This window comes from Dipodomys ordii, unplaced genomic scaffold, assembly GCF_000151885.1.
Source record: "Dipodomys ordii isolate 6190 unplaced genomic scaffold, Dord_2.0 Scaffold41, whole genome shotgun sequence".
Classification (NCBI taxonomy): Eukaryota; Metazoa; Chordata; class Mammalia; order Rodentia; family Heteromyidae; genus Dipodomys; species Dipodomys ordii.
In genome coordinates, this window is record NW_012267257.1 from 2352139 (window position 1) to 2367421 (window position 15283).

Consider the following 15283-nt stretch of genomic DNA (forward strand, 5'->3'; position numbering starts at 1 on the left):
TTTGTACTAGATTGTAGCTTTCTAAATATCTCTTAAGACCCTCTCAGTGATGTATAGGGAATAAATATTAATAAGTACTCATGGAATTAATTGGTTGAAAATGTACATGGACACATGACCACTCTGGATATTAAGGACATTAATATATATATATATATATATATAGGCAATAGGTACCTTTTGTTCTAACAGTATATATGCACACATATACATATATGTATATTATATGTATATATCTATCTTTTTCCTAGCTTGTGTGGTAGCAGAATTTTTTATTTAACCCATCCCCTCTGGCCAGTGATGCCTTAATTTCAATCACATTAGACTTACTGTATTTGGGGGAAATATAAGCTTGGGCAACTTTATATCCTTCTGTGTCTTGATTTTCTTACTGATAGTAGTAACGTTTATCCATAAAGTTTATCAATAATAGTACCCAGCTTATCCGACTGTTATGGGTAAATGTGTTAGTACATGTAAAATGCTCAGAGCAATACTTATTGGTCAGTTGCAGCCATTGGTTATCTATCATCACAACAATCAATGGGAGTATTCTGTAAGTATTGATTGGTTTTGTGGAATTTACAGTACGCATTGTGTGTGTGTGTGTGTGTGTGTGTGTGTGTGTGTGTAATTGTGTGCTGCATATCATGCAAATCGTTTATATTCGTAAAATGAAGCAAAGTTGTGTACCGATTCATATGCAGAGTTTATGTTGTTGTAAGCAGTTATCACTGCTCCTATGTATGGATGATTCTTTAGCATATGGATCGTGTCTGGATGTAGCTTGTAGCAGATGCTGTTGATATAGCCTACCCAGATCTTCTTTACTGGGCCAGTGCATCCATCTCCCAGCTGCTGTGGTTATTGGCTGCTAATGACTCACACCTGTACCCTTCTCCAGAGGACTGCTTTTGGCTGACAGTAATTGCCTCCACCAGATATGTCTGGGAGATTATGACATCAGGTCCCAACTCCCTCCGTTTCTCCAGGAGTGAGAGCCAATGGCTATGTGGGGCTCTAACTCCCCAGCCCTTTTCCCCTTGCCTCTGATCTGGACATCGGTGGCTCTAGTTCCTTCTGGGATCAAGCTGAAGCCAGATCTCTGAAATCATACCTTTTCCAAGATTCTTCCTAGATTAGCTTTCTTCTTTGACTCCTAGTTTCTCCTGACAACACTCCATCTGTAATCAGGTACAAGGAATGCAATCTCAAGCTCTGCCTCTCAGGAGTCTAACATAAAATGTCCCTCACCTCAGTACCTCTGTCATTTTCTAACTCCATCATCACTTATGCAATGAGTGAATTCTTCATATTAAATAAAATCTCTGGCTTGAATTTCCTTTCTTATTTCTATTCGATTTCCTTGATTAGACCCATTCTACCAGACATCACCCCTGTTCATAGCCTATGTATTTAATGTTAAAAAAAATATCCAGTGCACTTGATATTTTTACATACACAGGTATTTTAATATAGCATAACAGTAAATATCCTGCAAGATAGGGTCATAAAATAAATTTCAAAATTTGAGTTAATTAGATGAGCTGTTCTTTCTAAAACACTGTGCCTGGAATGTAGGAATTGCTTAATAATAACAGCTACTTCTCTCCTGACACTAGGCTTTGAAATTATTTACTCCACTTTGGGGAGGTGCTTTCCAGACCATATAATAAGCACCTCCATGACAGCACATTATTCAACTCTATTAGCATCTCTGAGCTTTCTTTTTCTTACATAAAATGTGCACTTCTAAGGCTTGCCTAGTATTGTGTTGACTCTCTAAAGGACAAAGAGACTTGATAGTGTCAATTTCCCCAGTTTAAAAAATATATATATATATATATATATATATATATATATATATATATATATATATATTGGACATAGGAACTCACTGTTCAACTGAAACATATCTGATTAGGGTTTGGTCATCTGCAACAAACTGATGAAATGCTTCATCAAATTTTCTCTATATAGCCTATGTTCACCCACATACACACAGATTGCTATCAAATCCACAAATCAAAGAAATAAAAAGTATCCAGTATGATGTAACAGGAAATGCCCAGGTTGTCTTCTCAGATGCAAATCACAATTTTGTAATTTCTGCAGACACTTGACTGGGAATCACTCACTCCTGAACGTTTTCTTCCAAATTCAACATCCATAAATCTTGAATGTAAAAATTTTATTTTCTCCTTTCTTCACTTTCCTTATAACTTATTGAGAGATATCTTGCTAAATATTGGAAATTCAAACAGTACTAAGATATCTACAATTGATGATAATCTCAATCTCATTTCATTGCCTTTCATTCATTTATTTGTTTTTGTGCCAGTCCTAATGCTTGAATTAAGGGCCTGGGCACTATCTTTGAGCTCTTTTGCCCAAGGCTAGTGCTCTGCCACTAGTGCTCAGCTAGTGCTGAGCCACAACTCAACTTGCAATTGTTTGGTGGTTAATTGAAGATAAAAGCCTCACAGATTTTCTTGCTTGGCTTCCAATCAGTATCTTCAGATCTCAGCCTCCCAAGTATCTGGGATTGCAGGCATGAGCCTGGTTTGTCTTTTATTCTTCACCACAGATAATAAGTCCAAATGGATTTACACAATGTCTCAAATGCAAAAATTTTAGTTGTTCACAAATTCAGTACTTCGACACATAAAATTATTGTGTAGAAGGAGTGGGGGAGAGGAGAGGAGGAAAGAGAAAGGAAGAGGGAAGGGAAAGGAAAGAGTGGGAAGAGAGAAGAGAGAAAACAAAGAAGGCTGAGGTCTTTCTTCCTCTTTTAATAAAGTCATTTTTATCTCCCAAAGGCAATACCTCCAAATACCCTCAACCTAAAATTTGAGGAATGAACTTGTGGGGAATATTTCAAACCAAATCAGTTCTGTTAGAAACTGTCAACAAGTTAGTATAATTTTTGTTTCTTTCATGTTTTTATGTGGAAATCATGAAGAATGACTTTGGGCTCCCTTTAAGGCTATACTTTGGAAATCATCAAGAACTTTGGGTTCTCTTTCAAGGCCGTATCTACCCATTGGCTCTAATGCCTCATTCTCATTAATCAGGCTAGTTTCTAGATTCTTACTTACCCTTTTCCATACCAAGGGCATTAGCACTTAAGTTTTGAAAAAAAAATACATTTGTTTCCAGTATGAATTGCTATAGGGAACATTATTCAGTTGCTGAAAGCTTCCCTCACCCCACCCACCCTGGTCTGGGGGACTTGACCTCAGGGCCTAGGTGCAGTCTCTGAGCTTTTTTGCTCAATACTAGAGCTCTACCACTTTGAGCCACAGTGCCACTTCCCGTTTTCTAGTGGTTCATTGGAGAAGAATCTCACAGACTTTCCTGCCCAAGGTAGCTTTGAACCTTGATCCTCAGCTTTCAGCCTCCTGAGTAGGTAGGATTACAGGTGTGAGCCACCAGTGCCTGGCTGAAAGTTATTTTTAAAAAGAACTTGCATTACCTTTTGACAGGGGCTGATAATATCCGGAAATACTGGAGCCGCTACTACCAAGGATCTCAAGGTGTGATATTCGTGTTGGACAGTGCCTCTTCAGAGGATGATTTAGAAACTGCTAGGAATGAACTGCACTCAGCTCTTCAGCACCCACAGTTATGCACTTTACCCTTTTTAATATTGGCCAATCATCAAGACAAGCCAGCAGCTCGCTCAGTACAAGAGGTATGTACATCTCATTTCATCTGGTTAATACACTTTGCTTATCTTTGTTTCTTGGACTATGGCTACCACATTGAAATTAGGATGTACTGTTTAATGATGAAACCATGGTTCTTTGGGAGACAGAAAGGCTATATCAATGTGATAAAATTGTTTACATAGTTTAACTGCTGAAGAACACAGATTATTTTGATCAGAAGTTGGAAGACATATCTGGATTTTTTTCTCATCAATTTTGAAGGGATAAAGGCCAAGTTACTTAACATTTTAGTAACCTGCTGACTTGGTTTATTCTCTTCCAGCTTGTGAAAGAATGTATCTTGAATTTTAGTAAAATGCAAGTGACTATTCAGTCACTTGCCCTCACCTGCCATGTTCTTATCATCCTGTTGTTGACTAGGAGCAATGGGTTACATTCTGTAACCACCCAGGCTAAGAATTGGTATCTTATTTTGCAAGTTTTTATACCACCAAAAATACCTTTTAATATGGACTCACTCATCTAAGTTCATTTCTTACTTTGGATTTCTCCTATAAAAGTATGAGACTATTCTGGGCAGACAATTAGTGTCTCACTCAGTCTAGCTTTTGATTTATGGTACTAAAGTAATAAGATATGTGAAGAGTTTTTAAAACTTAAATTATACTAAATTATAACCTAAGTACAGTGAAATAAAAACTTCTGGTATATTCTTTTACACCTGTAATGTTCAGGATATATTTTCCTCTCTCCTTTGAAAATTGTATGCTGCTTCAAATGGCTTTGGAATTAAGATGATTAATAGGAATAACATTGTGCCTTAGTTGGAAAAAAATAAGGAATCAAGAACATAACGTGATTTAAGCAGACCTCTCTTGCATTTAGTGTGTGACCCATGGTAAATAGCTTTGTTCTTTTGTCTGGCTTCTTACTTAGAAAGTTGGAATAATGCAAATTACTATAAGTGAGTGGGATTCACTTAGGTAATTTTCTTGGAACTTTAATGCACTAAATATAGATCATTTTCATTTGTTTTAGAAAAGTAGTAAAGAAGGCAAAGATTTATTATTTAGCAGACAAAGTTCAGAGCAGACTCAGAGCTCAAAGTACCTTCACTTGCCTCATTCAGCATTAAGTATTTAATGCTTTCTTCCTTTGTTGATTTTGGAGAACATTGATAATAGCAATTAAAGTAGAAAATAGCTATAAAATTCTACTTAGATTTTTTTTTTACTGTACAGATCTTCTGAATTTTAACTGTGCTGCCATCCTGATATGTTCTTAAGAACATTGTAACTTCTTACCGTCAGATTTTTCTATCCATATTATTATTAGAAAGTGCTTCACTGAAATACATTGTTGCTCTGATACTTATTGTGGATGGTTTAGGTGTATATTACAGACAAGAGGCAGACAATTTAATGTATTTTCAAACTAGATAAAATATATTAGTGTCACAAATGAGATAGACATGTTACAAGTACAGTTATAACTCAGATCACTTGATTCAAGTGAGATGTAATATCTGACAAGATTTTTCGTTGCTTTGTGCTTTTCAAGAGACGATCTGTTTTCCTAAGACATCATATAATTGAGACAAATGTGTTATTTAAACCTAATATATGACTCACGGTAACCCTCTATAGGAATGAAAGACTGTCACATTGAATAAAGAAAGCTTCTAGCAATTAATTGCTCCCGAGTATGCTTTGTGTGCATTAGCTGTCTATCTCTCCTAGGGAGGGAGCAAATTATCTTTTTCCCCCTTTTCCTGATTAACCTTTTAGTAAGACAGATGGCTATAAATGTAGAGTAATCTTAGGCATGGCTTGGAAATTATTCTAAACTTGTTTGTATTGAAGCATATGAAAGTCTGTGAGATTTTGCTTAGCTTTTTCCTCTATATCAATTTTCAATTAATTTTCTTTAAAATTTTTGCTTATAGTGAATTAGTATAATAGAATTCCTTTCTTATGGATATATAAATATATTTTTCTATGGATATATAATATATACTGTACACAGCTGTGTGTTTGCAAACTGTTTTGGAGTATTGGATTAGGATGGACAAATTCCAGAACAGATCTTCAAGTTTGTGGAAGCATAATGAAGTGCACGCATTTACTTTGGGTTTGGCCTAAAAAGAGAAGGAAGCCGCCTATCTTTCTTATTTCTTGATGACAAGAAGCTTCTTGGTATTTATGTGTTTATATAAAGCCTTGAACTAGTCTCAGGAATGTTTCAGGAAATAAATCAATACTTTATTGTTCACATAAAAGTGGAGTTGTGAAACTGAATCTTTAATGTTATAATGAGCAATAATCTCAAACTGGACGAGAGCATACTTAGGTAGAAAATTGAAAAATAAGTGGTCATATGTTACTTAATATATATTTAGATATGGTTATTTTGTTGATTTTTTCCTACATAAGGTATTAAGTGATCTACCTATTGCTTTATAAGCAGTCTCTTTATTTGCACCTGCTAATTTGTATATGCTCTGTGGTATTGTCTACTTTTTAAAAGACAGTGTTTTGTTCTGCAAAATACATGTAAGTTTTAGACGAAATTCTGTTCTTTTGAAATCCAAGAAAATGTCTTTAGATGAATAAAATGCACCAAACAACTCTTTACTTCAGTTAAGAAAAGACATACATTTTTCTAATTTGGGGAGGGGAAGGGAAATAACAAAATGCTGAAACAAGGATACAGGTTGACCCATTGTAACAATGAGATGTACAGGACACTGTGTTGAAAACGAACTTTACAACTTGGAGGGGAGGAGGGAAGAGTTGGGGCGGTGAGGAGTGGAAGGATGGTGGGGAAAGACAAAGGAGTGATTAACAATGCTTGATAGGAAATGTACTCATTACTATACTCATGTAACCAACCCCTCAATACATACCTTTACAATAAAAATATATTAAAAATTGAAAACCATAAAAGACAGTAAATCATGAAAACGGAAATACTTCCTCAGGTCTTGTTGAAAATTATTGCATTTTATGCTTTTGCAGAAAGAGGACCATTGTTTAGCCTGTCAGTGGAGTAAAACTTTAAGCATTCACTTGTTTCATGAGCATATATTGATAACCTTAGAAAGTGGTTCAAAACCAGTGGGACTCGGTGGAGAAAGCTGAATTATCAATGGAATAAAAAATCACCAGGGAGTTAAAGATTTAGTCCTGTCTTGTGTTCTGAGGGCTGCTGTCTGTGTATAGCACTTAGCTCAGAAAGAAGACAATGGCTAAAATTGCAGTATAACCCACAGACTCACAGACAGAAAGGAACATGCCCAATTATTTTATTACCCTTTCAGAAGCAAGTGGAATCTTGTATATCGCATAGTTTCCTTTTGTGTAATATACCTGGTAATGACTTGTGTTTTAACTTACTAGAATTTTAGGATTTTCTATTTTGAGAATTGATTGGAGAAACCTGTATTCTTTCCTTTTTTTTTCTTTTTAAAGCAAAACAAATAAGCTTTTTTTAAAAGAAGAAAGAAAACAAAATAGTGAGGAAAAGAACACCCTTTATACATACACTGTCTGAAAGCCAAGCAATTCTTGCAACAGATGTTTGTTGTATTCATTTGGGGAGGTGTAGTTACTGTGGCTTTCCAGAATTTATTCATATCAACTAATTTTTCCCCTCCATTGAAAACATACTAGAAAAATCTATAATTATGCCATGTGGCTCATTTGATACATTAGGGAAAAATCTGGTCTAATTTAAATGATAAAGTATAGAATGAGAAATCTTCTAGGGTAACTAGCTGGTTTCTTTAAAATTTGTATTGTATTGTAATTGTATCTAATTTGTTTTACAACTCCTGGAGGAGAGCATATGCATACTTCAGTTCTGAAGTTATTTAATGGATCAGGGGGATTTTATGAGAAGTTAAATTGATATAGTAACTAATAAACGTAATCCTATTTTCCCTTTATTCGTTTACTCGGTTGCTGGTGGTGATTTTTTTACCTTGTGGCTTGTTTTGAAATCTTACTTTTATTTTATTGAACTTACCATGTCTTATAAAATGAAATGAAATAATAGCTCTATTTGTAGTAGGTGCATTTGATTTAATATTTTTTAATACTCTTAATAAAAAAGTCCTTTAGTTTTTAAAGAAATACATCAAAGTTCTATATTAGTTAATATTTTTATTAAAGCAAATATTAATTGAGACATAAAAAAAACTGAAGCGTGTTTGAAACAGAATTATAAGGTCTAGTGAGTCTATTCGTTTCATGGTTCATTAATTACAGCATGGGGAAAACCCAGTTTCCAAATGAGGGTGTGAATATTAAAGTTAAAATTTCTGATCAGGTTATTTCTCAATTTTGATGTAATGGTAATTCAGTTTATTACCTGCATTGTACTTAGTGTGATATTTGCACAGAACAAAATAGAAATGTGAGAAGAGTATTTGGGAGCATTTTCTGATGATGTCAACATCACTATTTAAGCCAATTTTATTTGGGTTATGTGTTCACATATTTTGAGTTATACATTCAGCCCATGGTATGTCATAAATAGTTTTAGTTTTAGTTCTCTGGACTGGATATCTTCTGAAAGAGGATGCTGGTATTTTTGTAGTATTGAACCATCACATTGCATTATAATTCTTACAGATTATTTCCATATTTTGTACTCTTTCTTTTTATTTAGTATCTGCTATTAAATAATAAGTATAGTTTAATTTTTTGTATATATTTATTGCTTCGAATAGGTCAATTCTTTCTCGGTAACTATGTAATAATAAATACCATCTCAGGTTTTCGGTGACCATTATGTTATTAAAAAATGTAAAGCATTTTTAAAAGCATGTGAAATACTTAGCTCGGTTTATTTATTGCTTTCTATGTGGAGAAATGTGTGTGTGCTTGTAAAATAATCATTGAGAAGTGTCATACTCTTTAAATCTATGGAGTTCTCCAGCTATCTTGACCTATGTCTTGGCAGAATTTTAGAATACTCATTTGGTTTCATATACAGCAGTATACATACCTATGGTATGAGCAGTTTGAAAACTCCCTTATGGGACATGCACTTATTCTAAGATGATATAAGAGATACATTTGTTTCTGTCCACTCCTTACAGATGTACTCCACACTGTTACAATTAAGTCCTGGGGAAGCAATGAGAGGGTTTAGAAGTCACTTTTCCACTGAACGACTCAGTAATCTCTTGAAAATATTTGTTACCCCTTGACAATGTGAAACCTTTAAGAAAGACTGAGTTAGCAAAAAGAAAATTAGTAACAAAAGTGCCATTATAATAAATCTGAGTAACTTTTATTATTGCTATTACTTTTATTGATATATATTTATTGTACAAAGGAATTTCACTGTTATTTCCATACAGATACAATGTATTTGATCATATTTACCCCATTATTACTCTTAACTTATCCTTGCCCCTTTTTTAGACCAATGCTTAATGGGTTTCATGAGTTTTTTCTTTATTTTTCTTTTCCTTTCTTTTTTCTTTCTCTCCTCTCCTCTCCCATTTCCCCCCTTCTCTGCTTCCTTTCCTCTTTCTTGTACTAAGGCTTGAACTCAGGGCCTGAAGGCTGTCCCTTAGCCTTTTTTACTCAAAGCTACCAGTGTTCTATCTACCCTGAGCCATAGATCCTCAGATCTCAGCTTCCTGAGAAGCTAGCATTACAGGCGTGACCCACAGCCTCTATCCTGTTAGTCTATTTTCATCCATGGATGTAATGTACTCCCATCATATCCATTGAAGGTAAGGTGAAAAGACAGAATAACTTTTAAACTAGCTTTTAAACTGAGAGCATTGAAATAGCCAGAATGCGTTATTCACTCATTTTGTATGTATTCCTTGAGAGAATTAATTTGTTTATTTGAGGGTTTTTTTTTTTATTCTCCTTTAGTTCCCCTTACTCCCACCACCCTTTCCTGTGAGACCTGGGTTTCTTGTATCCACTAGGAATTATTAAGTGATGTGCCATGTCTACTGGAAACTATTTAAACACCATATTAATAATTCTGTTACCTAAAAAGCCCATTTTATTAAGATATTTACTGAGAAATTATTGAAATGCAATGACAAAAAATGCTTTTCAAAGTGTCTCAGTGCAGTTGCCCCCAAAGAATCCATTAGTTCCCTTATAAACCCTGATTCCTTCTTTTTTTTCAGCATTAGCAGACCTTCATTTTATGTAAAGCTGGAGACATTTGAAACAGCTTTCATGTCTTCCTCCTATTTATTTTCTTATCCAGCCCTCTGATTATACTGTTTTCCCTCTACAGTGCCCGGGTTGGCAATTCTGATTTTCCTTTTTCTTAATTTCTTAGCATAAGACAGAAGGAACAAACTTTTCCTCTCAATTTTTTCCTGATGCCTTTATTAAAACCCACAGTGTTTTCTAATTCTTTCTGGATTCAGTTGAAACTCCACAGATCTTCTATGCTAATGTGCTTCATAATGGGGTTTTATTTCCCTTTCTCACTTATGCTCACATACCACTCACAATGCCTATTTCCTTAGGAAAAACACTTCAAGACTGATCAGGACAGGAAGTCTTCCTCCCTGCCTCTGATTAAATTAGGTGTCTCCTTCTCTTTCCCTTGGCCCCGTGGACTTACCTAGCTTATATTATTGGAGTTAATCACATAATAACTTTCCTCTCTAACCCTTAAGATTGTATGCTCCTTGAAGAGCAGGAATTATGGCTTGTTTATGATTCTCTGCTCCATATATGTTGTTTGAAAGAATAACTACTAGGCATTAGCACACATGGCTTTCCCACTGGCCTAATGCCATCATCTTTATCCACTTTTCTGTGCTTTCACTTTACTCAATTCAACTTGTATGTTTATGTCAAAAAGAATATAAATTTTTTTCTTCTACTCTATACTTAATATTCTTTTTTTTTTTTTTTTTGCCTGTTCTGGGGCTTGAACTCTGTTCTACCACTTGAGCCATGACACCACTGCAGCTTTGGTTTTTTTGTTTTATGGAGCAGTTTATCAGAGATAAGAATCTAACAGTTTCTGGCTAGGGAACTCAGCTTCGAACCACTATCCTCAGATCTCAGCCTCCTGAGTAGCTAGGATTATAAGCATGAGCCACTGGCTCCTGGCCTCTTTGTCTTCTTCTTCTTCTTTTTTTTCTAACTGTGATTCCTAGGCAGGAACACCACCACTGAGATAGTTTTGTTGTTGTTTTTTCCTGGATATTTTCTTGGATCGCAATGCACCTATTTTATGCTTCCCATTGTATCTGGGATGACAAGCACATATTGCCATTCTTTTTCTGTTAATGTAGTCTCATAAAGTTCTGCCCAGGTTTGGCTAGAACAATGACTACCTAATCTCAGCCTCCAATATAGGAAGGATGATAGGCTTGAGCCACTGGCGCCTAGCTTCCAACTTATTATTTTAATATACTCAGGAATTGTATATTCCAGAAATCCTGACTACTTTGACCATATTAGGAGTCTTTAAAAACTTTAAGCTATTATCATATTTATGAACATTTAATTTTATGTCTTTTTTATTGTCAAAGTAATGTACAGAGGGGTTGCAGTTACATAAGTAAGGTAATGAGTACTTTTCTTGTCATACTTGTTACTCCTTCCCTCATTTTTCCCCTATTTTCTCTTCCCCGACCCCTCTACCACCCAAGTTGTACAGAGCATTTCCAACATATTATCTTGTGTATATCACTGTTGCATTATATGTTTTTATAGTTAGATTTGTGCTTTTTAACTAAGGAATTTTTGCATATACATATATATGTATATGTATATATTTCTTCACAGATTTCTCATAGAAAGCAGTATGTTTTCTTGGTAGAATAATATTCTTTTAACACATTTTTACATTATTTCCTATTTTAGATATAGGAAACTTATTTCATCTTTTTCAATTTTTATTTCTCCTCTAGAGGATGAAGTTCTATGACAACATAATAGAGATAGTTTTATGATAATAAAAATTTACTTAGCCTTTAATAAAAATCATATGTTAATTGGTGAAACAGGATTTCAAACAAGTATTATCTAAATCCTTTTTTCTTTCTATATACATATATATAGTACATTTATAGACTGATTCTATGAAAAAAAATTGACTTTCTAGTCCTTTTGAAGCAATATAGGTTGAGTTATTGTAATGGTGAATGTTACCCTTTATGCCTGTGTCTGCAGTTCAAATTGGTATTTTATTAAAATTAGTATCTCATCAATTTTATTAAATAAAAACAGATTTAAAGGCAGAAGATCCCATTACAATTTTTTGCCCTTTATTTCTTTCTCTTATTTTTCTCTTATTTCTTTCATTTGCAAATGAAAATTCAGCTCCATTCCATAGCTTACTAAGTTTAATAAAACATTTGTCGAGTTAAATTAATTTGAAGATAGACACATAGTTAATGTCAGTAAAGTCCTTTGAAGATAAAAAGCACAATAAGCGTTAGTTATTATCATTATGATAATTATTATCATTATTATTATTACATAGTGTCTGCTTAAAACTACCCTTGGTTGCTCTGGGATGGCTGAGCCTAATGAGAGGGGTTAATCTGGATATTTTCCAGAACTTACAATTTGAGGCATCATACATGGAAGGTATTTTTTTCTCCTTCAGTAGATCAAGAGGTATGTTTGAATTTTTTGCTTAAAAAAATAAACCATCTTTTGACTCAGCAATGCAGAACTTACTGAATAGTTTGAATATTTTATGATTAAAAAATCTCTAAAGGATGTCTGAAAACTTAAGCATTGCATTCTTTTCAAAGATGTTTACCTCCTAGTTAGCCATTTTTGAGGTATATAAAGCTCAAAAGCTTAATTTTTTATGACAGTGAAATATGAGAGCTTAATTGTTAGGATAAAATGAGAAATTGTCTCTCTGGGAAGTTATAAAAATAACTATAACTAACTACATAAATTATCCTCAATAAGAATATCTTCAGGAAATTCCCCTAGGTTATCCTTGAATATTCTTCTATGTAAATGTTAAAGTAAAATTCCTTATATGATAGCTGCAAAGATTTTCATCATAAGTCACAGAGATGAAGGAAATATGGAAAGATCTTAAATAGGCACAACATATGAAAGTCAAATGTACTTCCAGCTTCATTATCAGTGGAGGCATTAGTGACATGTCTGAAGAAGACATTCCCTAATATTACTGCAAATTAAGTAATAAAAGACCTCAAGAGAATGAAAAGAGAAAAGGTGCCTAGAGCCAATGAATTACAATTGACAACCTAAAGGCACTTGAAGAACCAATTGCAAGAGTGATTGCAAAGCTATTCATAGTGTGCAGCAGACAGAGCACACCAGAAAGCTGGAACAATGCCCTCAGTTCAGCAATATTGCTTCAAAAGAATGGAAAGAGGGGATCGGGAAGAGCCACTGACCCTGAGACCAATTTCCAGGCAGCTGCACAAACTATATACTGTAATTAAAGGTTTTGACCAGTAATCAAGGCAGAGCCAGACTACAGAAAGTCTAGAGAACCAGCAAGGTTTATAATGAGCAGACATCCTTAACTTACAGCATGGAAAAAGCCAGTAAGAAAACCAGTTCACGTGTGACCGTGACTTTGAAAAGCTCTACTATGTTAACACATAGGTGAAAAGCATGTATTTTTTTTTACCCTCTTTTCTAAGAACAAAAAATATGCACAAAAAGATAGCAACTGTTATCTTTTGAGATGAATAGACTACTCTGCTACTTAGAAAAGGGTATTTTTCATTTGACACATGATGGCCTTCCTTTTAACCTATGAACTAAACCTTTCTTTGGTGAAAATAGCAAACTCAGATTGTTAAATGGTTAAAAACAATAGATTAAATAAATGCATCAATAGAGTTCAGAAGTGACCACTGTCCAGAGCTCCAATGTCAATGAATTTATCCACACCTGAACTATTTGCCTAGACAACTTCCTCTCCGTTTTGTTTACTAGACCTACAATCTCTCCTTAGTCATATTTCTTTATGTAAAATTTTGTATTTAGCCACACTCGGTTATTCAAAGATTCATATAACAACCCTGAATATTTATGTTTTGAGAAAGGCATCACTGATGCTTTGAAATGAAGTATGATGTAGGTTTCCTGTACCAACAAGATGGTGTTCTGTAGGGGTCTAATGAAAGGTAATGTCTCATTTTCAACTAAATTCTCACATAATTTTTCTCTTGACTGAACCTATTACAGTTTTTACTATGTTTGATACTAGATATTAGTACTAGCTAAGTAATGGACTGGAAATTACCTTGTATGTTAGAAATTCTGAAGTCTAAATTTGTGCAGACATTTTCTGTGCCCAGATGCAGAGGGGAAGATTTAAGTGGAGTGATGTTCTGTTTTATTTAAGCTTACAATTGAATACATTCAGGTGTCCAGATCAAGTTCTGCTAATAGAATGCTAATGGAGTGCATTTTATACCAAACCTGAAATAAGATGATGAGGCTTCAGAGAATTCTCACAGGGTTAGGTTATATGTTTTTCTGCCAAGGACTATTTGGATATTTATAACACTGGTTGGGAACCATACAAAACCATCCATACAGGCAAACAGCTGAGAGTAGCAAACTAGAAGTATATGTATCTGTTCCATCCTGATTGTGCAGGCCTTATTTGGCCTAAGAGTTGGACATTTTCTCCACCCGCTGGAGAATCTTTAGATATAAATGGCTCTATAAAGTATCTGAAACATTTTTTCTTAAATGAGAAATGAAACACCTGAACTTTATGGGATAGATTTTATAAAATAACTATTTTTGGACTATGATTATGCTTAATAGTTTATCAGGCTGAAACAAGTCTTTATTGAAAAAGGCCAGAGCGGAAAATCTGGGTAACTTGTATATTCTTTAGACAAGGAGAACAAAGTAATAATGAAATGAAAATAAGAGCTTTACAAGGGAATCCTTAGAAAACAGCTGGTTGAAGATTTATATTTGTTTACTGTGCTATGAAAGAGATTCTCTCATCATGCCTTAGCATACTGTATTGATGAGAAGATTCAGTAATCATTAGAAGGATCCAGAAAAAAAAAAAAGAACACAAAAGATATCTTGAGATAGAGGTGTAACTGACATGTGCTTAATAGAATCTTTATTGCTGTAATTATTATGATTATACAAAAGCAAATGGTTGTACCCAGCCAAATGCTCTGGCTTTTTAGAAGAAGAAATAAATTATTTAAAAAAAACACCTTTCCTTATTGTCCAATATATAAAGATTTACATTTTAATTAATTCTATAACCATTTCATTTAAAGAGATACTTATCAAAATTGTTGGAAAGTTGTTAATGTTTAGCTAGAGATAAGTAAATGTACGTATGTCTATTTCTTGCCAATAAAATGGATGTCTATCTTTTCTATTTTTATATTAATTTTGGTGTTTTTCTTTAATTAGGCTTACATTAGGACATCTTTCTGTTTTTCTTAATTACCTTGGGCTTTTTAATGACTTATTAATTAAGCTCATTTTTTAAGTGAAAAAGTAACAAGAGGTGACATTGATCAAGATGTACTCTATTCATAAATGGTTTTATTGAATAGTAACTCATTTATACAACTACTTAAATATAATAAGAATATTAAATAAAAAAGGAGAAATGGA

General features: G+C 34.0%; 1 protein-coding gene across 1 annotated transcript in view; it reads left to right on the forward strand.

The window, feature by feature from the left end:
- Positions 1-15283, forward strand: part of Arl15 (ADP-ribosylation factor-like 15) — a 375540-nt gene that overhangs the window by 179052 nt on the left and 181205 nt on the right. Inside the window, exon 4 of the mRNA XM_013018657.1 lies at positions 3486-3694. Within this exon, the coding sequence (XP_012874111.1) occupies positions 3486-3694 (209 nt within the window). The remainder of the gene's footprint in view (positions 1-3485; positions 3695-15283) is intronic.